Source organism: Chiloscyllium punctatum, chromosome 48, assembly GCF_047496795.1.
Source record: "Chiloscyllium punctatum isolate Juve2018m chromosome 48, sChiPun1.3, whole genome shotgun sequence".
NCBI lineage: Eukaryota > Metazoa > Chordata > Chondrichthyes > Orectolobiformes > Hemiscylliidae > Chiloscyllium > Chiloscyllium punctatum.
In genome coordinates, this window is record NC_092786.1 from 46,379,603 (window position 1) to 46,405,817 (window position 26,215).

The 26,215-nt window shown below is 44.1% G+C and overlaps 1 protein-coding gene across 2 annotated transcripts in view; it reads left to right on the plus strand.

Moving 5' to 3' along the window:
• The window catches only part of igdcc3 (immunoglobulin superfamily, DCC subclass, member 3), a 118,984-nt gene that overhangs the window by 72,170 nt on the left and 20,599 nt on the right, over nucleotides 1-26,215 (plus strand). For both annotated transcript variants that reach the window (XM_072565133.1, XM_072565134.1), the window contains 3 exons: nucleotides 2,787-2,924; nucleotides 11,295-11,453; nucleotides 24,690-24,855. In XM_072565133.1, the coding sequence (XP_072421234.1) occupies nucleotides 2,787-2,924; nucleotides 11,295-11,453; nucleotides 24,690-24,855 (463 nt within the window). The remainder of the gene's footprint in view (nucleotides 1-2,786; nucleotides 2,925-11,294; nucleotides 11,454-24,689; nucleotides 24,856-26,215) is intronic.

Genomic DNA, 26,215 nt, shown 5'->3' on the forward strand with positions numbered 1-26,215 from the left:
AGCTCAACTTTTTCCTAGCTATCGTCAGTTCTGAAGCAGGACCACTAGGCCCGAAACATGAATTGTGATTTCTCTCCACAGATGCTGCCAGACCTGTTGAGCTTTTCCAGCAATTTCTGATTTTGTTTGGAAAACACTTACTGGCTGTAAAGCATTTCAGATGATCCTGAACTCATGAGAGTGTTACAGAAATGCAATTCCATCTTCATTTCGATGAGCCATATTACTGTGTTAGTCTGAGCTCCCATAGCTCCTCAGAACCAAAGGTATCGTGACCAGTTACCTTTTTTTTAAATTTCATGAGAATGGTTTTCATAACCTCCTCCTCCCTTTTTCATTCCTTCTGTTGCTGAGTTTTGGAACTTTAGATTGTTTAGAATGAGTGGTGCCGCTGTCCCACTCATAGAAAGTTGTTAGTCTTGTGGTATAAGTGCACTTTGGGTTCAAACCAACTCCCTCTGTTCCCCTCCCTTCCTCACACAGGGCTGGATGACTAGTGCAGCAGTTTACCGTTTAACCATAGTAACTGGAAAATGATAAATGGAAATCTGACTTGCTGCATTCCTTCCAACTGGTCAGAACTAAACCTTCAGCTTGAATTGTGAAGATTCATGTGCCAGTCTTTTCGCCACCTGAAGCTCTTAGACACTTCTGCTGCCATACCATTTTATTTTCAGACATCGACATTTGTGTCAAGTGATATAACATTGAGTTAACATCTTCTTGTTGAAGTATTGCTGAGGCCACTTCTAGAATACTGCGTACGATTCTGATTGCCCTTTTACAGGAAGTATGTTGTTACACTTGATACGGTGTAGAAAAGATTTATAAGGATGTTTCTGGGATTGGCGGGTTTGAGTTATAGAGAGAGGCTGGGGATTTTTTCACTGGAGTTTCAGAGACTGACGGGTGAACTTAGAGATTTATAAAGTCATGAGGAAGGTACAATTGCAATATTTAAAAGGCACCTAAATGGGTATATGAATACAAAGGGTGTAGAAAGACATGGGCCAAGTGCTGGCAAATGGGACAAGGTCAGATTGGCATGTCTGGTCAGTGTGGATGAGTCAGATTGATGTGTCTGTTCCGTGCTGTATAACGACTGAAGATGAAAACAGAATATTGGACCCAGTGCTCATCCTCATTCTTTGTTGATTTAATCTATGTTTACTGACTTAAACAGTATCAATGACCAATTCCTTTGTCAGAAGCTCCTCTTTGGCCAAGCACACACAAAGAAGTAATCCCCTGAGGAGGGGTTTTGATTGTGAGCACGCTGAGTAACTCTCTGTCATGGCTAAATTTGAGCATTCTCACCTTTAAGTCACGATGTTCTGAGTTCAATTCCCACTCTAAGACTTGAGGAAAACATCAAGGCAGTCATTTCAATGCAGTGCCATGGGGAGTACTTGGACCCAATCTCTTATATTGTGATAAAGGTTTATAAAATAAATACTATTATTGGGGAACTTAGATACAAAAGTGGCAGAAACATGGATTTCTGGTTGGAATTCTCTGATTTCTTTAAACTTTAAACAGGGAGTTCAGATCAGCCTTTCCAAGAAAGCGTGCAATGTAAGCTAAGTGACGAGGTAAGCTAGCTGCTAAGATAATCACTGGGTAGTGCTTCTTTAAGCAGCCATGTTGCAGCTAAGAAGCACCATGTGCATTCCCATCATCCTCCACTGTATAACCTCTGCTCTGGTTTACATATGCCATGCATAGAACTCTGAAACCTGCATCAGAACAACTAAGATTAAACTGAACGCTGTTGCTGGGCTCTTTATTAAATGGAACATTGACGACCTATAGAGATAGATGGCTGGTAGCTCCAGGCAGGTTGAGTTCAGGAGAAAAGATCTATTCTGGTAGGAGGGCAGTTTTCAGTTTGTGGATGTCTTCAGGCCATCAGGGTGGAAGAGAAGTCTTAAAAACTGTTTTAGCAATTCAAGTAGACAGGGCTGGAAGAAGCCTTTTTCCTGGAGTTTGGTGATGAAAAATCAGTTAGCCTGCCTGTTTGTCTCTGGGAGAAACACAGAGAATCACATCTTGTGAATATGCAGAAAGTTGCCAATAGGAAGGTTTGCTACCATGTCAGTTGAGTAAGAAAGAAGAGTGAAATTTGGTGTGATACTTCATTGGAGATGAATGTCTGTAAAGGATATTGCTGAGTAAAGAGGGTCAAATCTTTCTGGTTTACTGATCATTATAAGGTATTTCTAAATTTATCTTAAATGAGTACACATATATGTAGCTTTGTTTTATTTATTTTCTTTTGTGTATTAAACTTGTGTTCTTTTTGTGAAAGGTACATTGGCAGATTCACACGAGTATGTTCAGTGACTGAATTCACATGGTAACCAAACTGCAAAGATTAAACTTACGATCTATCATTTTGGAATCTAACTTGTCCAATACTACCATCAGTTGGGATCATAAGAGACTGAAACATTGAAGTGAGGCATCAACTGTCTGCTCCAATGGAGAGAAAAGATCCCACCATGCTATTTCGAAGAAGAGCAGGAGAATTAACCATGACATCCTCCCCAGTAGAATCTCTTAACCAAAACCATAAAAATGGCTTAAATGTTCATTATGTTTGTGTTCGTGGGGTCTTGCTGAGCACAACTAGGCTGCTGCATTTCATGCATTAGTGATTATAGTTCAGAATTGGCTACAAAACCTTTGAGATATCACATGGTCCTGAAAAGGTGCTATTTCAATGCAGGTTTGTCTTTTTTTTCCCTCTTTGCTTGTTACATATTGCCTTTTGATTCTTTCCTCAGGGTCTCACTCAAATGTTTATAAGGAACCAACAATCCTGGTTGGCCCTGAGAACCTCACACTCACCGTGCACCAAACAGCCGTCCTGGAATGTGTTGCGACCGGAAACCCTCGTCCGATTGTATCCTGGAGCCGTCTCGGTGAGTTTGAGAATGTCAGTGATTCCGTGCTGGGGCCTGTTGGGGTTATGACTTGAGGCATGCCTCTCTCTAGGGAATGGTTACATTTGGAGGAAGGTTTATCAAGAAACGCCACTGTCAATAAAACAAGATTTAATTGAAAGGGAGGAAAGAGAGGTGTAGAAACTCTGCCTGAGATTGTTTGTGTTGGGATAGTGTCAGAATTGCCTGGGTAGCAGAAGAATCCCTCCTTCAGTCTATTCTAGTACTGCGCGTGGAGAATGAATTTTTCATGTTGGATTACTTTGGGAAATACTTGATGATTTAATGTGTAAAGTAAAGGATGAGGGAGTATTGATATCAAGCTCATCCCAACAGCAGCATTACGGTCACTAATTATCATGAACAATGTGTGTATTTGAACAATGTGATGGGAGACGAGAACCAAGTTCTTTGAAAGGACTGGATTAATAGTGAGTCATGTTTGTCTTTCACAGTCGTGCTTCATAATTAGACAAAGCTTACTGGAGTGTATGGTTAATTCCTTCCAGTCACATATGTAGTGATTGACCAGGCTCAGAAGGGAGATCATGTGCTTTAATGGTCACCTTTACAGACACACAGAATATCAACATTGCAGCATGTCAAGGTCAGACTCTATTAGAGTTGGAGAACAGTGATGTGACCCCATCAGTGTGCAATAGAATTACTTAGTTACAACCCCCTGTGGATTGACCCTGAGCAGTGTAGCTGCCCAGGTGCATTCATGTCATGGTACCTCTATCTTAGGTACATTGACCTTCAGTTATCTCTGCACTTGCTTATTAAACCTGTATCATCAGTGGATGTGCATTGATTATTTCCTCAATGTATCATCCTCAAGATATTTGTGGAAGAATCATTATATTGACGTCAATTTCTTGGCTTGTGTCCAGTTTTGTTGATATATTCCTTTCAGCATGAAATGGATCCTAATTGTCTTCACTGGAGCTCCAAGTCCAGGCCTCAGATGATAATGCAGTCCTTGAGGTTTTATTGAGACATAATGACAGTTCAGGAACATGCAGGACCAAAATAGAGTAATAGAAAATCCTCATCAACTTTCGGTGTTGGTTTACTTGTAATAACAAGCAACTTTGTTTCTCATTGGAGAGTAGGATCCTCCAACCAACTGTCATTCTGGTCCTAGTCTTGTACTCTGTGATTTGACTCATACCTTACTCGTTTCTGTCTCCAATATCAATGTACCACAAGCTGAGTGAATGAAGCATTTGATTTCCAGCATGAAGCATGAGCAGTCTTTATCAATGGTTTATTCTGGGCGGTAAGTCGCCAAATATTTCAGGATTTGTGAAATTGTGGTTCATACTCCACAGACCCACCTGGACAGTGCAATTGTAATGCAAGAGGTATTGTTCTATTTGCCTAATAAAAACTGGCAGAGTATAAAATAATCAACGCTCAGTATGTGATTCACTGCCTTCCACGCATCAGGTCGTCAACCAACCGAGATACACTGATTGAGACACATAGGTCAGATGATTACAATGCCGAGACACTGGGATAAACACACTAAGGCAGATGCACTCAGGCAGAAATACTGGAAGGTGTAGAGACTCAGAAATATTGACCTTGTTATTTTATTCTGCCCCAGCACCCTATGATGCACTGGAGAGTGTTGAGGAAGGGAAGGGTTAATCCATCACATGTGCAAAACACAATCCTGAACCACTCTGCATGGTGCTGTTTTTACACGAGTGTGTCTCATGGCGTTTGAGTGTCTTGCCTTTGAGAGGCAAGAGTCTTTATTAACATTTTTAAATCCGCTTTCTACATTGAAATGGGGAGTCCAGTTCAAAGTTCACTAAAGCTGCATTGGGGTCAGGAGACCAAGCAGTAACATGTGAAGAGGATAAATGCCAGCTCCACAACATAAATGCATGGCCCAGCACTCATTGCTGGCCAAGATGATCGAACACCGCAGGAAGATTCTAGAACCACCCTCTCACTCTACACTCTGTGGTCCAATGCCCTCTCTAACACACAGATCGACCTTCAGCCATTCCGAGTGGCAGGAATTCCAAACTGCGTGTTTTTTTTCCCTCCATGCCAGTTTGATTTTGTTGTAAAGCAGGAGGTAGATCCAGAGAATGATGGTGAGATCCTGCCCAGGATCTTTGGTAGATTCTTTCATTCTTTTCACTCTTCATGCCTCACTGTAAAGATCAGGACTATGATGAGAATTTTTTACATCCCTTGCCTGTTGTGGTGATGAAGTGCTTCCAGTTCCTCAGCTCTGCTGGAGAAACAACTATGGTTTCTGTTTCTGTGCTTCAGAAATTGTTGTAAGCTTTGGAATTTACCAATAAATAAGAACACATCAAAATATTTAAAAGTAAAACTTTAGATCAGATCAGCTGAGACATGAAGGACTGGAGTTGAAACCCGGGATTCTGTCAATCCAACTAACGAAGAAATTTATCAGAGGAAGATTTGAACTCAATCTTCTCATAGCTATTAACTGACAATGATAAATATGAACTGAACAATATTTTCCTAAACTTGGTTATCTCATGTGTTGATTGAAATTCGAATCTGATTCTTCAAGCTGATTTCTAATAAAATTGGGTTTCTAAAAAAATTTTGTTCCCAAAATAATATTTCGAACTGAGAGCTGTTAATGTGCAGTACTAAATTAAAGGTTGCTATAATGGTTGATGATGATATAGTTATAATGGGGACATTGAAGATATCATTATAGTGGAAGCACATTTATAATGTATAATGCTGTAATTGAATTGACTAAAATATGGCTCATATTATAATATGATTTTGTTTCTGTGCCACATCAGATTTATGTCTTCTGTCTGGTCACTAATCTATACAGTTTTCCAAATGAAAGATCCTCCCTGAAGATTGTGATTTTTTGCAAGTGTAGGACAGGATGTATGGCATAAAGTACACTATACAATATATGTGTGCATGTGTTCTATATTATATTTAATATTAAAAACGAGAATTTTGCGTTTGTGGAATTACTATATAGTTGAGTTTGGAGATTCTTATAAGACAAGGCACTTGGTGATTTACTTTGTCCTCTATCCTTTCACACTAATTCGTGAATCTGAAACCAGGCTAAACTGAAGACTGAAGAGGTTTGGTGTGAAGTGAGATTTGCAGTTTCCACATAGTTCATTCGACTTTGATCGGCAGCACACGACTGCACCACTGTGCCACCGATTTGCTTTAAACAGTTGGTCATGCAACTGATGCTGGAGAAAGATTGCTATTGGATAGAGTAGGGAGAACCTTTCTCACCGTTGCAACATTGGCTGGTTGCTTGAGTTTAGAATCAAGTCACATCCTTCTATAGTCTCGTGCCTCATTGGCAACAATCGGTGGGACTGTTAACCTCTGAGTGGTGGAGTTGCAAGTTCAAGACCCAGTGTAGGTTTTGCCTGATAATTGGCCTGTCACCTTGGTGCAGAGTTGAGGGATTTATGAATTACTGAAGATGCTGATTGTCAGGTAACATTTTAAAATTAAGGCAACCAGTCTTTGCTCAGGGAAATGTAAAGAGGCATTTGAATAGGTTTATGAACATAATCTGTTTAATTTTCTTATGTCAATGCCATTCAAAAACCAACCAAGCAACCAGTTCATTTGCTGCCTCCATCATGACAGTGACTATACTTCCAGATACAACCCATCCATTGTAAAATCTGCTGTGGTGTCCAGAGGAGGCGCTACATGAATGCAAGTTTAATCCTTATTGCAGTTTATCACCAGTGGTGCTGATCTGGGAGTGATACTGAAACTAAGGTCAAGTCATTTAACCTTTAATAGATTAGATTAGATTCCCTACAGTATGGAAACAGGCCATTCGGCCCAACAAGTCCATACCAACCCTTTGAAGAGTAACCCACCCAGACTCATTCCCCTAACTAATGCTCCTAACACTATGGGCAATTTAGCATGGCCAATTCACCTAACCTGCACAACTTTGGACTGTGGGAGGAAACCGGAGCACACCCACGCAGACACGGGGAGAATGTGCAAACTCCACACAGACAGTCGTCCAAGGCTGGAATCGAACCCAGGTCCCTGGCGCTTTGAGGCAATAGTGCTAATCACTGAGCCACTATGCTGCCCATTGTGCATTATGCAAATACACAACATGCTTGGTTGGGAGAGGCTAGTACCTGGCAGGAGCAAAATGGGTTCAGGCCAAATGAGACTGAGACTGTTCCATTCCAATTTGGATTAAACTGACCCACTGAGTGGTAACTGGAGAAGAAGCTGTGGAACATTCCTCTTAGTGAGTCACTTGCTTGTGTGTTCAGCAACCAGATATTATTTGCACATTCGGCTTTAATGGAAATTGGATGTGCAGAGCACCTGGCCAGTAGGTTTGCATAAAGTTGGAGGGAGATTTCTGAGCTTTACCCAAGTTAAATGAATATAATTTCAATGAGGTGCATGTTATTGTTTGATAAAAGCAGGGGCAGTTGGCTGACCACATTCCAGCCTTAGGAAACTTCAGTCCAATCGTACTCATAACATCTATCACTCCATTTGTTTCCAAGTGAGAATGAAAACGGTTGCTCCGAAATGAGATCTCAGTTCAACTGTACAGTCAAAATGATAACATGCACCATGCCCACAAGAACTATCTATTAGCTTGAGGGTTTAGGAGTAGATTTATTGTGTGCCCAATGATGGATTTCAGACTCGTCCGCATTAATCAACTTCACAAAGTTAACAAAAGAACTTGCCTTTATGTAGTGCCTGTCACAATCCCCTGACATCCCAAACCATGTTAAAACCAAATAAAGTACTTTTTGAAGTGTAGTCACTGTTATAGTATAGGAAACAGCAGCCATCAGGGCAACACAGTGGCTCAGTGGTTAGCGCTGCTGCCCCACATCGTCAGGGATTCAGGTTTAATTCCAGCCTTGGCTGATTGTCTGAGAGCATGTCCTCCCCATGTCTGTGTGGGTTAGGGTGGATTTGCCATGCTAAATTGTCCATAGTGTCCAGAGTTGTGTAGGCTAGATGGATTAGCCATGGGAAGTGCAGGGCTACAGGAATAGGGTTGGGGAGGTGATTGGGATGTCTGGGTGGGCTCCTCAGAGGTGCAGTGTGGATTTGATTGGCTGAATGGCCTCCTTTCACACGGTAAGGATTCTATGATTTCTGCACAGCAAGCCCCCAAAAACAACAAGGTCATAATGAGTAGAGTTTAGTGATATATGTTGAGGGATTAAATGTTGATTGGATTATTGGGGAGAAATACCCTGCTTTTCTTTATAATGGTGCTGTGGGATTTTTTACATTTACTTGAAAGAGTAGGAGGGACCTCTCACTTAACCTCTCATCCAAGAAGTAGCCGGGGGGCCCCCTCAGAGTTGTGTGGTCAGTCCCCGGCTGTTCACCCTGCTGACACACATGACTGTGCAGCAATGCACAGATCAGATCACATGATAAAATTCACTGTTGACACGAGTGTAGTGGGTCTCATCAGGAATGGTGAGTCAGCATACAGAGAGGAGGTGCAGTAGCTAACGGACTGGTGCAGAGCCAACAAACTGTCTCTGAACATGGACAAGACAAAAGGGATGGTCGTTGACTTCAGGAGGGCATGGAGCCAACATTCTCCCCTGGGCATCGATGACTCCCCTGTGAAGATCGTGAAGAGCACCAACTTTCTTGGCGTCCACCTGGCAGAGAATCTCACCTGATCCCTCAACACCAGCTCGACAGCCAAGTAAGCCCAGCAGCGTCTCTACTTTCTGTGCAGGCTGAGGAAAGCCTACCTCCCACCCCCCATCCTCACCGCATTCTACAGAGGGTTCATTGACAGTAGCCTGAGCTGCTGCATCGCTGCCTGGTTCGGGAATTGCACCATCTTGTATTGTAAGACCTTACAACGGATAGTGAGGGCAGCTAAGAAGATCATCAGGTCTCTCTTCCCTCCATGATAGAAATTTACACCACACACTGCATCCAAAAGGCTAAGAGACTTGTGGAAGACCCCACACACCCCTCACTCAGACTCTTCTCCCTCCTGCCGTCTGGTAGAAAATACTAGAGCATTCAGTCAGTCACAGCCAGACTGTGCAACAGTTTCTTCCCTCAAGCCATCAGGCTCTTAACACAGTAGGATTGGATTTTTTTTTCCATCTGAAATTCTTTGCGCAACTCAGAATTGCTGCTCGAACAATGTCTATTAATTATCATTCTCTTATTACACTGTAATTTGCGTGTTTTGCACTTTACGCTACCCTGTGTATGACCGAGTAGTTTGTGTTGTCCATGTAGCACCATGGTCCTGGAGGAACACTATCTCGTTTTTACTGTATCAGTTGTATATGGTAGAAATGACATAAAAAGTACTACTCTACTCTCTCCGACACTGCAGCACTCACTCAGTGTGGTACTGAAGTATCAGCCTAGATTTTACACTGAAGTTTCTGGGCACAGCCTGTACTGGGTCAGCCTCTCGATACTAAGGTGCTACCCACTGAAGCAAAGCTGGTGATTATTCTAAAAGAACAAAGAACAAAGAAAATTTACGGCCCAGGAACAAGCCCTTCAGCCCTCCAAACCTGAGCCAATCCAAATCTACTGTCTAAACCTGTCGCCCAATCCCTAACCATCTGTATCCCTCTGCACCCCACCTACTCCTGCATCTGTCCAGACGCATCTTAAATGAATCTACCATGCCTGTCTCTACCACCTCTGCTGGCAACACATTCCAGACGCCCACCACTCTCTGTGTGAAGTACTTACTGCGTGTATCCCCCTTAAACTTTTTACCTCTCACCTTGAAAGTATGACCTCTCGTCATTGAATCCCTCACCCTGGGAAAAAGCTTATTTCTATCCACCCTGTCTATACCCTTCATGATTTTGTAAACCTCAATCAGGTCCCCCCTCAATCTCCTTTTTTCTAGTGAAAACAAACCTAACCTACTCAACCTCTCTTCATAGCTAGCACCTTCCATACCAGGGAACATCCTCGTAAACCTTCTCTGCACCCTCTCCAAAGCGTCCACATCCTTTTGGTAATGTGGCGACTAGAACTGTATTCTAAATGCGGCCGAACCAATGTCTTGTACAATTTTAACATGACTTGCCAGCTCTTGTACTCATTACCCCCTTCAATGAAGGCAAGCATACTATATGCCTTCTTGACCACTCTATCCACCTGTGCAGCCCCCTTCAGGGTACAATGGACCTGCACTCCCAGATCTCTCTGCCCATCAACTTTTCCCAGGGCTCTTCCGTTAATTATATAATTTGCTTCAGAATTAGACTTGCCTAAATGCATCACCTCACATTTGTCTGGATTGAACTCCATCTGCCACTTTTCCGTCCAACTCTCCAGTCTATCTATATCCTCCTGTATTCTTTGACAGTCCCTTATGCTTTCTGTTCCTCCACCAACCTTTGTGTCATCTGCAAACTTGCTGATCATACCAATAGTGCCCTCTTCCAGATCATTTATGTCACAAACAACAATATCATAAACAACAGTGTCCCCAACACTGACCCCTGTGGAACACCATTGGTCACCTTTCTCCATTTCTAGAAACTCCCTCAACTACTACTCTCTGTCTCCTGTTGCTCAACCAGTTCTTTATCCACCTCACTAGAACACCCTGCACACCATGTGACTTCACTTTCTCTATTAGTTTACCATGGGAAACCTTATCAAATGTCTTACTAAAGTCCATGTATATGACATCAACAGCCCTTCCTTCATCTATCAACCTGGTCACTTCCTCAAAGAACTCTATTAAGTTGGTAAGGCATGAATTCCCCCACACAAAACCATTCTGTGAAAAGTGAAGCCACTGCTTGCAAATAGAAAAAGTAAAGGTTTTGTCACACTCCATTTTACCTAACTTCAAGCACAAGGTAACAGCTCAAACCCACAGTCTCACTCTGTAAAAATCCGCATCCTTTGTTCCTCAGTCTTTAGAGAATTCTGATATAACCTGAACAGTTGAAACTCTCAGTCATGGATCCGAAACAGCGCAGAAGATACTTCCATAGGACCCAAGTCTTCTTTTTGAAGCAAAAACACTGAACCATTCCATTGTAATGTTTTCACCGTTCATTTCTTCACATCTCTAGGTATTTCTTCTTCATCTAAGTTTTACCAGTGACAAAGTCATGGTCCCTTCTGTATAATAAGCCCAAATGTTTAATATCCAAACTATTTCCATCAAGTCAGCCTTGTATCAAAAATACAAATACAAAACTAATCCCTGCCTTTCTGTAATTCCATGCTGGATTTGCCAGCAAGGTTTTATGCAACAGATGAAACAGAATTGTTTTCCCACAAACTAAATTACTGCTAATCTCTAAATATCTGTATCCACAGATGGCAGACCAATTGGTGTGGAGGGAATCCAAGTGCTGGGCACAGGAAATCTCATGATCTCTGATCTATCGGTGCAGCACTCTGGAGTGTATGTCTGTGCAGCTAACAAACCAGGGACCCGCGTGAGGCGTACTGCACAGGGCCGACTGGTGGTCCAAGGTAAGGTAGCAGGTTTCCTTGCAGGAGGTAGCAATAGGGATTGGCTCCTGCCATTTGACATGACTTGCGAAAGAGAAATGTTTCTCACGTTGCCGAAATCTCACCACCGAGGTGTTTGTGGGTCACAAATTCAGGAAGTTGGGGGTGTGCCAGTTGAGATGGAATATTTCTTCAGCCAGAGAGGGGTGAGCCTGTGGAATTCTCTACTGTAGAATGCGATTGCGGACAGAATATTGAGTGTTTTCAATGTACACAAGAATGTAATTGTTGTGTTTAAAGGAATCAAAAGGAAAGGGGAGATGGCAGGACATGAGTTGGATAATCAGCCACGATCATATTGAATGGTTGCCAAATGATTGGTGCTGCTACTATTTTCTGTTTCAATGTTCTATCTCCAGATGTGTTTTACCTGTGGCCATGTGACTTTGTGTACGGGAGGATGGATTTTTATTAATTTGTTTCTCCCCCTTTAGCATTGTCAGCCTCCACAGGTTGTACACTATTCCTGGTGGACGAGGCCAACAGGAGACCAGTGCCGGGGCGGGGAGGCTGTGCACAGTGGATTGGGTCACGAGCTTTCCAGTTTTGGGGTCAGTTGTCCCAAACGCAAAGGTGGCCATCAAAATGGTCACTTGTGCGCAAGGGAGTGGCTGACTTGCTGATATTTTTAACTCAAAGATACCCAGGCGATTGTCAGCTGACGGCTCGGTAGCACTTTACTGTAGCCCAGAGTTGTAAGCTCAGGGCCTAATGAATATGGTGATGTGTGGAAGGCACCAAACGATGCTTCTCACTGACCTCAGGATCCTCAGCGTTAAGAGGCGCAGACCTGGCTTAGGGAAGGAGTCCCCCACTACACAACAATGAACTACGTCCTTCTTGTGGAACTTGGGAGATCATTCCTCCTGTTCCTGGCTCACCAAGACATTTTAAATATGCCACCTCGGTACCTTTTCTGGTGTGTCTACAGATAGCCCCTGGACTGAATTTTAACACTATGTCCATCCAGTTCCCCTCATGATAACGATTGGGGTCTGGTGTGGACCTTAATGTGGGCGGCACGGTGGCACAGTGGTTAGCACTGCTGCCTCACAGCGCCAGAGACCTGGGTTCAATTCCCGCCTCAGGCGACTGACTGTGTGGAGTTTGCACGTTCTCCCCGTGTCTGCGTGGGTTTCCTCCGGGTGCTCCGGTTTCCTCCCACCGTCCAAAGATGTGCAGGTCAGGTGAATTGGCCATGCTAAATTGCCCGTAGTGTTAGGTAAAGGGTAGATGTAGGGGTATGGGTGGGTTGCGCTTCGGTGGGGTGGTGTGGACTTGTTGGGCCGAAGGGCCTGTTTCGACACTGTAAGTAATCTAATCTTAATGACCCTGCTCCTTGGAGTGCTCTGAGACAGGGATGATCAATTCCATAAAAAACCCAAAAGAATTGCAGTTGCTGGAAATCAGAAGCAAAAACAGAAATTACTGGCAAAACTCAGCAGGTCTGGCAGCATCTGTGGAGAGAAAGCAGAGTTCTGGATCCAGTGGCCCTTCTTCAGAACTGATAGAGGCTAGGAAAAAGTTGTGATTTGAAGGTGCATGTGTTGGACTGGGGTGGACAAAGTTAAAAATAACACAACACCTGGTTATAGTCCAACAGGTTTATTTGGAAGTGCTAGCTTTTGGAACACTGCTCCTTCACCGGGTGGTTGTACATAAAAGTTGGTTTTTATGCAGAAGGAAGACTGGGGTAAGGAGTAAGCAACGAAAGGAGATGAAGTCCAAAGAGAGAGAAGAGCAGTTGGACATATACAGGACTGGATAACAGTCAGCTTGGGAGAATGAATAGTTGCTAATGGAGACTGTTAGTGGCTAACAATGGGTTGTTTGTAATAGTTGACCATGTGATAACAACACCTTGTGTTTTGGGCAAATGTGCTCATGCCTTAAACATATTGAAATCGATTCAGAGTCCAGATGGCTGCAGCGTCCCCAAGTGGAAAATGAGATGCTGTTCTTCCAGCTTGCGCTGAGCTTTGCTGGAGCACTATAGTGATCCTAGGCCAGAGATGTTGGCCAGGGAACAGGGTGGTGTTTTGAAGTGGCATGTAACTGGAAGCTCAGGGTCTTTTTTGTGGACACATGGAAAGTGTTCTATGAAACAGTCACCGGGTCTACACCTTGTTTCTCCAGTGTAGATGAGACTACTTTGTGAGCAGTGTAGACTAGATTGACTGAAGTGTAGGTAAAGTGCTGGGAGGTGAGTTTGGGCCCTTGGGTACTGAGGAGAGATGAAGTAAACGGGCAAGTGTTATACCTTGCAATGGACGGTGCCGTGGGGCTGTGGGGTATTGTTGGGAGTGAGGGAAGAATGGAACAAGGTGTCCTGGAGGGAATGGTTCTTACGGAAGGCGAACAAGGGAGAGGAGGGAAATATGTGTCTGATGCTGATGGTGGCATCCTGTTGGAGGTGGATGCTGGTGGGCTGGTAGGTAAGCACAAGGGTGACGCTGTTGCAGGAGGAAGAGAGGGGGGTGAGGGCTGAAGTGTGGGAGATGGGTTGGACCTGGCTGAAGGTCCTGTCAACTGCAGTGCTGGGGGATCCTCAGTTGAGGAAGAAGGTGGACATTGTGGAAGTTATTTATCGTATCCATGCCCCTCATAATTTTATAAACCTCAATAAGGTCACCCCTCAGCCTCTGACACTCCAGGGAAAACAGCCCCAGCCTGTTCAGCCTCTCCCTATAGTTCAAATCCTCCAACCCTGACAACATCCTTGTAAATCTTTTTTGAACCCTTTCAAGTTTCACAAAATCTTTCCAAAAGGAAGGAGACCCGAATTGCACACAGTATTCCAACAGTGGCCTAACCAATGTCCTGTACAGCCACAACATGACCTCCCAATTCCTGTACTCAATACTCTGCTCAATAAAGGAAAGCATACCAAATGCCGCCTTCACTATCCTATCTTGGAAAAGGCCAGCGGGAGGGGTCCATGTGGAGGGTGAGTGTTAGAGAGGGGCAAAGGGGTCTGTAGGATAGGGAGTTGTTTATGTTCAATTCAATTATGGCTAGCCATTTAGACCTCCCAAAACAATAGGCAAGGTGTACATCACTCGTAGATTCAGGTAATGGCTAGCATTCCTTACAACTCTGTCTTGCTTTTGGGCTTCAGTGGACTGTAAGCCAATGCTCAGGTACATGTGGCTAGAGATATGAGCATTAAAACAGCCCTGAGGCTCCAACATCACAATGGCAGCAGTGTTGATCATTAATGCAGCGTAGCCCCAAGTAGTTCCATGTTCCCTGGTAAATCGAAGGGAATGGAAGCTGGCATTAATGATACAAAAGCTATATCTCCGGTAGATAGCATCAGCAGGCAGGGAAAGCAGAGAGTTTAAAATAAAGCCAGAGGATTAATCTTGATGTGATTGCATTCAATGATGTCGGCTACAGTTCTTGCCCTGGGGAGCCTGTGTTCTCAGCACTTTAATCACTCGGCATCGACTGATTGTACACTGACCCCAAAATTTACAGCTCTGCCTTTACAGACTAATAGACCCGTGCCCCAGTGTGCATCACTGTGAGTTTACCATTAGTAATGAAGAGTGGATTTCTGTAAATGGGTCTCATGCTGGTCTTCACCAGGGGCCCTCCACCACCATTGACTGTGTAGACAAAAAGAATCTTTGTTGTTTTAAATACTCAATATTTCAAATTCCTTTTGAGTTATCTAATTAATAGATATGTGTATTTTAATCACATGAATAATTAACGGCTATGAATAATTGATCTCGTACATGAAGCATGGCAGAGACATTAATAATGCAGCTGCTTTACCTCTGCTGCTGTGCTGCTGGCTTTTGCTTTGTAATCTATAATATATAGATGTGTTTAATAAAGCGGGATTGCTTAAAGGGATTCAGGAGCAGCCCCTCTTACCTCCGAATGCCTGTTAACGTGGTGCTGGAATCAAATGAAACTTGCTACTGACCAAAGCCCATTAGCAATGGCAAGCCCACGGGGCAGTTTTCAAACAAATAGTGCTGTGATTAAACACAGACGGACATCACCTTGCTGGAGCAAAGCAGGTCACCACTCGGGCATCATGGGGTGAAAACAGTCACAGCCCGACCCCCGCTTTCAATCTTCACCTTTGCATTTGTAACTTTTCATGATGAGGACCGCATTCCCATCCCGGGTTTAGCTAATGCTAACCATATACGTGTTGGCAGAATATGGAAGATATTCTCTGATGGCAACACAATTGAAGCACACGGAGAACAGAGACTTGTGTCTCTTTAGTTCCATCAGTGGATCATCCTGCTGTGTGCCTCAGGAATACATGATCACGTGCCCAGTCACTCAGGGACAGTGCGTATTAGGGGCACCTTGGAACAAGACTTAGGCGACTGACTGTGTGGAGTTTGCACGTTCTCCCCGCGTCTGCGTGGGTTTCCTCCGGGTGCTCCGGTTTCCTCCCACAGTCCAAAAGATGTGCAGGGGTCAGGTGAATTGGCCATGCTAAATTGCCCGTAGTGTTAGGTAAGGGGTAGATGTAGATGTAGGGGTATGGGTGGGTTACGCTTCAGCGGGGCGGTGTGGACTTGTTGGGCCGAAGGGCCTGTTTCCACACTGTAAGTAATCTAATCTAAATCTAATCTAATCTAGATGGATCGTGATACATTACACAAAAATAAATTCCTTCAAGAAAACCTATCCAAACAAATTGGTCCTGGTACGTTAGATTTGCATGCCATTGTAAGGGAGTGCTGTAGGAGAGCGCTGTAATGACAGTGACGTGGGGGAGCCCTGTAATGACACAGACGTGGGGGAGCACTGTAATGACATGAACGTGGAGGAGCACTGTAATGACACGGATGTGGGGGAGCACTGTAATGACACAGACGTGGGGGAGTGCTGGAATGACATGGTGTGGGGGAGTGCTGTAATGACACGGATGTGGGGGAGCCTTGTAATGACATGGACGTGGGGGAATACTGTAATGACACGGATGTGGAGGAGCCCTGTAATGACAGGGACGTGGGGGAGCCCTGTAATGACACAGATGTATGGGAGCTCTGTAATGACATGGATGTGGGGGGCCCCTGTAATGACACGGACGTGGGGGGCCCCTGTAATGACACGGACGTGGGGGGCCCCTGTAATGACACGGACATGGGGGGCCCCTGTAATGACACGGACGTGGGGGAGCCCTGTAATGACACGGACGTGGGGGAGCCCTGTAATGACACGGACGTGGGGGAGCCCTGTAATGACACGGACGTGGGGGAGCCCTGTAATGACACGGACGTGGGGGTGCACTGTAATGACACGGATGTGGGGGAGCCGTGTAATGACACGGATGTGGGGGAGCCCTGTAATGACACGGATGTGGGGGAGCGCTGTAATTGTACAGACATGGGGGAGCCCTGTAATAACACAGACGTGGGAGAGCCCGGTAAAGACACAGACGTGGGGGGGGTGCTGGAATGACACAGACACGGGGGAGTTCTGTAATGACACAGATGTGGGGTAGCCCTGTAATGACATGGATGTGGGGGAGTGCTGTAGTGACACGGATGTGGGGGAGCACTGTAATGTCACAGACATGGGGGAGTGCTGGAATGACATGGCGTGGGGGAGTGCTGTAATGACACGGATGTGGGGGAGCCTTGTAATGACATGGACGTGGAGGAGCACTGTAATGACATGGATGTGGGGGAGCCCTGTAATGACATGGATGTGGAGGAGCACTGTAATGACACGGATGTGGGGGAGCACTGTAATGACACAGACGTGGGGGAGTGCTGGAATGACATGGTGTGGGGGAGTGCTGTAATGACACGGATGTGGGGGAGCCTTGTAATGACATGGACGTGGGGGAATACTGTAATGACACGGATGTGGAGGAGCCCTGTAATGACAGGGACGTGGGGGAGCCCTGTAATGACACAGATGTATGGGAGCTCTGTAATGACATGGACGTGGGGGGTCCCTGTAATGACACGGACGTGGGGGGCCCCTGTAATGACACGGACGTGGGGGGCCCCTGTAATGACACGGACGTGGGGGAGCCCTGTAATGACACGGACGTGGGGGAGCCCTGTAATGACACGGACGTGGGGGAGCCCTGTAATGACACGGACGTGGGGGTGCACTGTAATGACACGGACGTGGGGGTGCACTGTAATGACACGGACGTGGGGGAGCCGTGTAATGACACGGATGTGGGGGAGCGCTGTAATTGTACAGACATGGGGGAGCCCTGTAATAACACAGATGTGGGAGAGCCCGGTAAAGACACAGACGTGGGGGGGGTGCTGGAATGACACAGACACGGGGGAGTTCTGTAATGACACAGATGTGGGGTAGCCCTGTAATGACATGGATGTGGGGGAGTGCTGTAGTGACACAGATGTGGGGTAGCCCTGTAATGACACGGATGTGAGGGAGCTCACTGTAATGACGGTGACGTGGGGGAGCGCTGTAATGACGGTGACGTGGGGGAGCGCTGTAATGACGGTGACGTGAGGGAGCGCTGTAATGACACGGATGTGAGGGAACTCACTGTAATGACAGTGGCGCAGGGGAGCGCTGTAATGACGGTGACGCGGGGGAGTGCTGTAATGACGGTGACGTGGGGGAGCGCTGTAATGACGGTGACGTGAGGGAACGCTGTAATGACGGTGACGCGGGAGAGCGCTGTAATGATGGTGACACGGGGGAGCGCTGTAATGACGGTGACGTGGGGGAGCGCTGTAATGACGGTGATGCGGGGGAGCGCTGTAATGACGGTGACGCGGGGGAGCACTGTAATGACGGTGACGCGGGGGAGCGCTGTAATGACGGTGACGTGAGGGAGCGCTGTAATGACGGTGCCGTGAGGGAGTGCTGTAATGATGGTGACGCGGGGGAGCACTGTAATGTAATGGAGTCTGGATAGTAAGGAAATGGCTGAGAACCTAAACAGTTACATTCAACTTACCTTCATGGGTGAAGATATAAAGTATCTGTTGGAAATAATAGGCACCCAATGAAGTTGCAAAATGGAGGAAATTTAATTAATTGGTGTTAGTAAAGAGCTTGAACTCAAAGTTCTCTGATTGAAAATTTCCTGGACCTGATCAGCTTCATCTTAGGTTGTTGAAAGAGGTGAATATAGACATTTGGATACATTAGTGGTTATCTGTCAAAATTTCTAACTTCAGGAGAGAATGTTGTGGATTGGAATGGAGTAATGTATGCTTCCAGGTTTTCAAGGAGGAAGAGGGAGCATGATGAACTGCAGACCTGTTGGTTTAATCTCAGTGATTGGGCAAATGTTATAATCCATTATAAAGGGTGTTATCACCGGAACATTTAATAAAAAATGGTTAAATCAGTCAGAATCAAAGTGGATTTATCAAAGGGAAATCATGTTTGATGAAAGTGTCTGGGTTTTTTGAGGACCTTAGCATTGATAAAGGAAAACCATTGTATGTGATATATTTAGATTTTCAAAAGGTTTTAGATAAGGTCCCGAACAAGAGATTAGGAAATAATGTTGGAGTGCATAAGACTGGGGGGAATACAGTTGTATGGATGGAGAATGGTTGACAGACAGAAAGCAGAGTGTAGGAACGAATAGATAACTCTCAGCGTGACAGGCTATTACTACTAAGATACTGCAGCGATTAGTACAGGGTTTATACCTGTTCACAATCCAGATCATCAATTTGGTTGTAAGGATCAATTGGGAACTTATTGAAATGTATCATATTATGATATAATAATAATACTATAATAGATAAGATAGAAGCAAGAAAGTTGTTTCCATTGGCAGGTGAAGCTAGAGCTGTTAGACAGACATAGCCTCAAAATAAGAGTGAGCAGGTTAATGTCTGAGTTGGAGAGGAATTCCCTGCCCAGTGAAGCAGTTGAGGCGACCTCGTCGAATGTTATTAACGCAAAGATAGATTTTTGAACAGTAAAAAATGAGGGGTTATGGTCTGCAGGCGGGTAAGTAGGGCTGAGTCCACAGAAGCATCAGCCATGGCGGAGCACGTTCGACGAGCCAGATGGCCTACCCCTGCTCCTAGTGCTTACGTTCTTCTGTCTCGCCAAACTTTCTGAAAAGACCAGGCTGGTGGGAGCTACATTGTGAGGAAGGTACAAGGAGGCTCCAAGAGGACTTATAAGCTGAGTGAATGGGTTAGAAAATAGCAAAAGTATGAAGTGAATTAAGTGTGCTTTTTTTAATATCGGTGGTGTCAAGAGAATGTGGTAATGACAGCAGGAATGTGGTAATGACAGTGGCGCTGCGAGAGTGCGGTAATAATAGTAATGTGTAGGAATTTATTTTGGATGTCTCACCACTCACCCAGATCGAAGTTCTTTCCCTATTACAGCAGCTATGGATCTTGGAGTGGGCTTGTCTAATGTCAATTGTCAGAAACTGTGGGATGAATTTAATAATGTTCTCACTCTAAAAGTAAACCTGAAGTGACACGCCACGTGTCACCATATTCTTTGTTTCTTTTGCATTGCATCTTTTCCTACCCCATTAACCCATGGGGTGCTGGATCCACTGTCATGGACCTAAAGCCAAAATGGAGACGTGGTGTGTTAATATCGTATGAACAGCGCCGTTGGGAGCAAGTTGACCGAAAATAAAACTCGAGTGGAACTCATGGTTTTTCTAAGAGCCGTGACCACACACATTTACTTGTTCCTCCTGCAGCTGACTCTGAAGATTACAGGTGTTGGAATCTGTGCATGTCAGTAGGATTGGTTTCTGATGACAACATGCGTTTTATTAATAATTCTGTTAAGCAGTATGTGTTCAATACACTGAAGTCAGTGAAGAAAAGGCCATGCTGGGTCTGAAGGATGCAAACAAAAAATAAATGAATGAAAATAGGACTTGGCAAGTTGCCAGGGTAGCATGGCCTATTTCTGTAAAAGTGAAAATTGCTTGGAGTAGGAGCTGGCTGGAGACTGTCGTCAGCAGCACCTTGTAATTTTGCTCAAAGTGCCCTTAATTCCCTTTTGAATTGTGTTAAGCTGTTTGCCAGATGAACCACTATATTGGGTTTGAATCCGGAGAAAGGATAAATGACAAAGGAAGCCAGAGGAGAACAGACATCTCCTTCCCTTTGCAAAGAGGTGAAAGATGTCAGTGTGTTTGGAAAAGAGTGGGACAAGAGGAAGAGTGTGTTTGTAGATAGAAGAGGGCAAGAGTGTCAATGAAATGTTAGCCATAGAAATGCAGATCTCTTTAAATATAAAACAGAGCAGCTTGAGTGTTGGTTGAGAACAGTGATGCTCTTTGGACTTTGTATGTGAGTGAGATCCAACCCCAGAAGGGAGTAGGCCTCTGAGTGGGGAAAGGTGGAAACTAATGTATGCGCTAAACTATAAGTTTACAACAAAACCCCTGCAAATCTCTGAAATTCTTTTCCTGCCTAATTCAACATGTGGATCTCGGTCTATTAAACATCAAGTACTTTTGAGTTGGTAAGTGTGCACCTGAGAAAGGAAGGGCTGAGAGAAACTGTGGAAAGGGGGCAAATTAGAAGTGATAAATGGTTGTGTCAGGAAAAAGGTGATTTGTAGTTATAGATGTCTAATCCTCTCAAGAGAGAAGGGCACCCTGTGTATGGGAAAAGGAGGACTATGAATGAGAAAAGGAGCAAATGAGATCATTTCAGTGGATTGAGGTTGATCAGGTAATGATATGAGGGAAAGAGCTTATATCAAGTATTAATGACTTTTGCAAATGCAACATCTCATGGGCACAGTGTGACCTCACCAGAACCTTGGACTGAATAGCAGTCCCAATGGTTGAGGATTAAAATGTCATTTGTAAGGATCTCTAAGTGGGGATGTGGAAGGACTGGAAGGGAGTTTCAATGTAGAAGATCCTTCCTCAGATGCAAACCCCAGAGAAGATATTCTACAGAGGTAAGGTTGAGGCAAGTCCACATTGGCTCCATACCCAAGAGAGCAGATTGTGGAGACAGCCTAAATTTCCCTTGCAGACTCCATTTCTGTTGTGTGTGTCTGAAGCTGACACACTCTCTGGGGTGAGGACAGTGTGTGGAATCCAGCTGATGCTTGGTGAGAGCTCACAAAAAAGGGAGATATATGAAGAGCTGTGACAGATTGTTGGGTAAAGAGAGCCAGGCACGGCTAATTTCATGATTTGGTGGATGACCTGCCTTACCAGGTAAGGAATGTGCCAGCCAACTATTTACATAACATCCCATTCACACACTGTGTGAACATGCTCGCCATCAATGTCCAGGACACTCTGCAGCACCTCCCACAAGCCTAGTCCTTCTGTGAGCTGTCATTCCATTTCCTGGAGGACGACCTTACATCAGTGGATATCAAATTTGAGTTTGTCACGTTTGTGGAACCCAGAGGTTAAATGCCGGTCAAATAGAGTCCAGGTGTGTACTTTTCAAGTCAGAGTTTTAATCTACTCAGATTTTGCAAACTCCAATAACGCCGATAGGTTGCTTTTCAGATATTTTCCAAATCACCCTGTCCAGGTATGTTATCATAGATCTCTGGAGTAGAACCTTAAGCCAAGGTCTGCTGGCTCAGAGGAACGGACAGTATCACTGCACTACAAGATGCACCAATCTTCTCACATCTCCTCCCCCACCCCCATTATGTATTCCCAATCAAGTGCTCACCCAACTATTCTTCAATTAAGAAATAATCCTCCCCCTAGCTCCATTTGGTTTCCAGTATCCCTGTCAGACCTGCGTGGATTGTAACAAGTGTACAGTGACATTGCTTCGTGCTTTGGTCAGACCATGTCTTGAAAGTTGAGCTTAGTTCTGATGATCAAAACAGAAGCAAGAACCCAGATCTTGACAATGTCGTGAAGAAGGACAGAGAAAGTCTTATTTCTCATGGCAAAGGGTGGAATAATGAGGAAATATTTCAAAAAAATCCAACTTTTCAGTTTTGAAGATGTCAGAGGAGTCCTTTTGGAAATATCAGGTATTCAGGAGATTGGAAATACGTAACTGGAAGGACTGATTCAAGTTAAACAACAAGTACAGAACAAGGAAAGGTAAAGGACGTATTAGAATGGGTGTCCCAAAGCATTTCTACATACAGAGTGATTAATAATTAAATGGTCTCAGATTGACTGGTTACGGTTAATATTAATGCAGAAAGCAGTGGGGTGTGGGACTGTAGGTTTCCATATGTTCGTAGATGAGAGTTAATTGGTTCCCTGATTGTGTCGTCATTCGGTTTCAAGAAACACCCATATGACCTGGAAGTCACCGTGTGGTAGAATAGTAAAACAGCAAAGGGTAAATAGAAGGCTAATTGTATTGTTGTCTGTGTTTTCTATTTGGCAGTTTAAAAGTTTAGAGCATCCTGAGAATTCGGACAAAAGGGAAAAAACAAGATAATCTCTGAATGGAATGGTTTATTTGCTTGGCAGTTTTAGATCGAAGCTTGATGCTGACAGATGACCAGAAGAATAGAGCAGAGACTGTATGTGATGTAGCTGGAAAGAACAAATGGTGGAAAAAAGGAAAGATGAGGAAATGTGAATTGGACATTGTGGTAGCCCCAATGCTACTAGAGCTCACCAGTTTAAAGGTTTCAAGAAGGGAGTCTTTAAAGGTTTTGTAACACCAGACTGTCATGCTTTGAGAGAGACAGGGTTTTCAGATGTGTGCTGTGTTGTTAGTAACTGACTTCTTGTGGAATAAAGATGCAGTCAAATGCATCTTGAGAGCTGAGGTTTTGGATGATAAATGAGAGATCCTATGAAATGAAGAATGAGTTAGAAAGACTGTGAATTGCATGTGGTGCCACATTTGTGTGAGACGTAATGCAGTTCTTTTAACGATACGAGGAGAATCTTTCTATAAATGTATTATTGAAAGTGAACTTTCAATTTGAATTATAAGAAATTCACCCACAATCTTTTGACAGTATCTTCCAAACCGACAACCACTTCCAGCTAGATCGACAAGGGCAGCAGGTACATGGGAACACCGCCAACTGCAAGTGCCCCTCCAAGCCATTCGTCGCCCTGATTCGGAACTATATCACTGTTTCTTCACTTGCTGGTTCAAAATCCTGGAATTCCCTCTCTAAGGGCATTGTGGGTGATCCCACAGCAGGTGGACTGCATCTGTTCAAGAAGGCAGCTCACCACCGCCTTCTCAAGGACAATTAGGGACGGGCAATAAATGCTAACCAGCCAGTGACACTCTCATGAATAGAAAAAAATATTCTGCACCTAATTAATGTGCAAATAATGCTCAGTTTAATTGGTTTGTTATAGTAACAGTTTTCAAAAGTAGTATCGTGATATATCAGTTTTCTTTCTAATAGTTCAGTAGGGAGTGCTTTGTTTTAAAAGCTGTCAGTCTCCTCAGGAGTTATAAGCGCACTCAGAAAATACCCTTCCAAACCTTCCTTTTGTTCTATTTGACGGGTCAAGGAATGACAAGTATGAACATAACTGGAGGAGGAAAGTAGATTTTCTCAGTACATGGTGGAAAATGAGAAGAATGGTGAGAATTAAGTCTGGGTGGCAACACTAATGTTCTTAATTTACACAGTGCCACTGAGCTCCCATTACCAGATGCTGCAGTAACAACTTGCTTTTATGTAATGTCTATGACAAAGTGAACAGTCCTAATGCATTCCGCAGAACATAATCAGACCAGAAGTAACACTGGGCCAAAGAAGGAGTTGTTAGGACAGATAGATTAAAAAATCGGCCAAAGAGTTAGGTCTTTTAAAGGTGGAAAGAGGAGTACAGAATGGAGAGGTTGGGTAGGGAATTCTGCAGCTTTAATGCCTAGATGGTTGAAAGGAAGGCCATGATTGGTGGGGTAAAGGATGTAGAGGCTTCAGAATTGGGAAAGCTCTTGGGTTCTCACTGGATTGTAGGGAACGGAGGAGGTGACAGAGACAGGAGAGGTGAGACCATGGAAGGATTTCCATCCAAGCTAGGAAACAATGCAGGTCAGTGAGCACAGGAACAATAGATTTGTGAGTCATGGTGCAATGTAGAATATGGTCTTCAGGCTATTGGAATAGATCTTGGAGAGGTGGGAGATCATGGGAACATCTGAAGGTAGCATGAATGTGGATGAGGATTTCAGCAGCAGTTGAGCCGAGACATTAGTGGAGCTGAACAATATTTGTGCAAACTGTATGTTTTGCGATGTTTTACCTGTTGATCTAGTAAGCTGAGATACCTCTTCCTGTTTTGTATTCCAGCACCTGCAGAGTTTGTACAGTACCCACAGTCCATATCCAGGCCAGTTGGAACCACAGCCATTTTCAACTGCCTGGCTCAGGGAGAGCCAATCCCACAACTTACTTGGCTGAAAAACGGGGAAATCCTCGCCCCTAGCGGACACATCAAACTGAAAAACAACAACAAGTGAGTGCCAGCCAAACGCAGTATGCCATCCACAACCTGTTACTTAAAGATTAATTTCAGGAATGCCCCTTATTCTGTAGCTATGCCCCCTTGTTTGTGATTTGCCCACTATTAGAAACATCTCCTCAATATCTACCCTGTAAAGCTCCTTCAGAATCTGGCGTGTTTTAATAAAATCATTCTTCTCAACTCTAATGAATGAAGGTCAAACCTGTTCTAACATTCTTGATAAATCAACCCCTCCATCCCAGGAATATGTCCAGTGAATCTCTTTTGAGCGATCTCCAATGTCACATATCCTTTTAAATACAGGGACCAACACTGCATGGAGTACTCCAGGTGCAGCCTGACCAACACACTGTAAAATTCTAACAAAACTTACCTGTCTTCAAACTTCAATCCCCCAGCAATAAAGATGAAAATTCCATTTGCCTTTTTTAGTTACTTGCTGCACTTCTGCAACTTAACATTTTGTGTTCATGCAAAAGAACATTCCAATTCCTCTGTGTTGCACTAGATACTTGATCCTCAAAAGCTATTTTTTCCGTCTATTATTTTTACACCCTGACTATATGTCTTAAACCATTTATTATTCTTAATCACCAAAATATTTAATTGGCTTGATGTAATTTTAAATGTATATATTCCTATTGTTATTCTTCAAAACAAGTATGTTTTCTCAGTTACAATTCAATCCACAAGGGACTGATTTTAGCATTCAGGGTAAAAGCATTGTTGGTGCTGATTGTGTTTCCACACCCACTGTCTGTAAATTAAGACGATTAAAGCACCTAATCAGAAGAGCAGGCTAAACAAGATAGCAGCTGAATGAATGGGTCACAGGGACATTGCAGCTAATTGTTGGACTACTTTGATTAGTTCTGTCATCGGGACCTCCTGTGCTCTGGTAAATCAGGGTGATTCCAGGTCAAGATGGAGTTGGCAGTTTTGTTGGTTTTTAATTTGTGTAGTTTTACCCACAATCCCTTCTCCTAAAGGCTAGGGGAGGCCAAGAGGTCCAGTACTCCCCAGGGTTAAGAGATATTTCACTAATCTGAAAGGTTCACAGTCCCTTCGATCTCTGTCACATGTGCGTGCATTTTGTAAGTCATGCAACAAACACTATTTAATTCTGGAAAGATATCCTTCTACCAATCCTGCTATTCGAAGCAGGATTCTCTGGATTTTCTTCCGACTAATATTGGAAGGTGGGATGGAGAGGGTAAAGTATGGGAAGTCATTCCCGAATCAACTGCAAGGTAAACGCCAACTCTTGACTGTTTCTCTGAATCTGTTGCAATCAATCAATTGATTGATTTATTTTCTGTTCCAATGATGTGTACTTTGACAGTGCCTGATG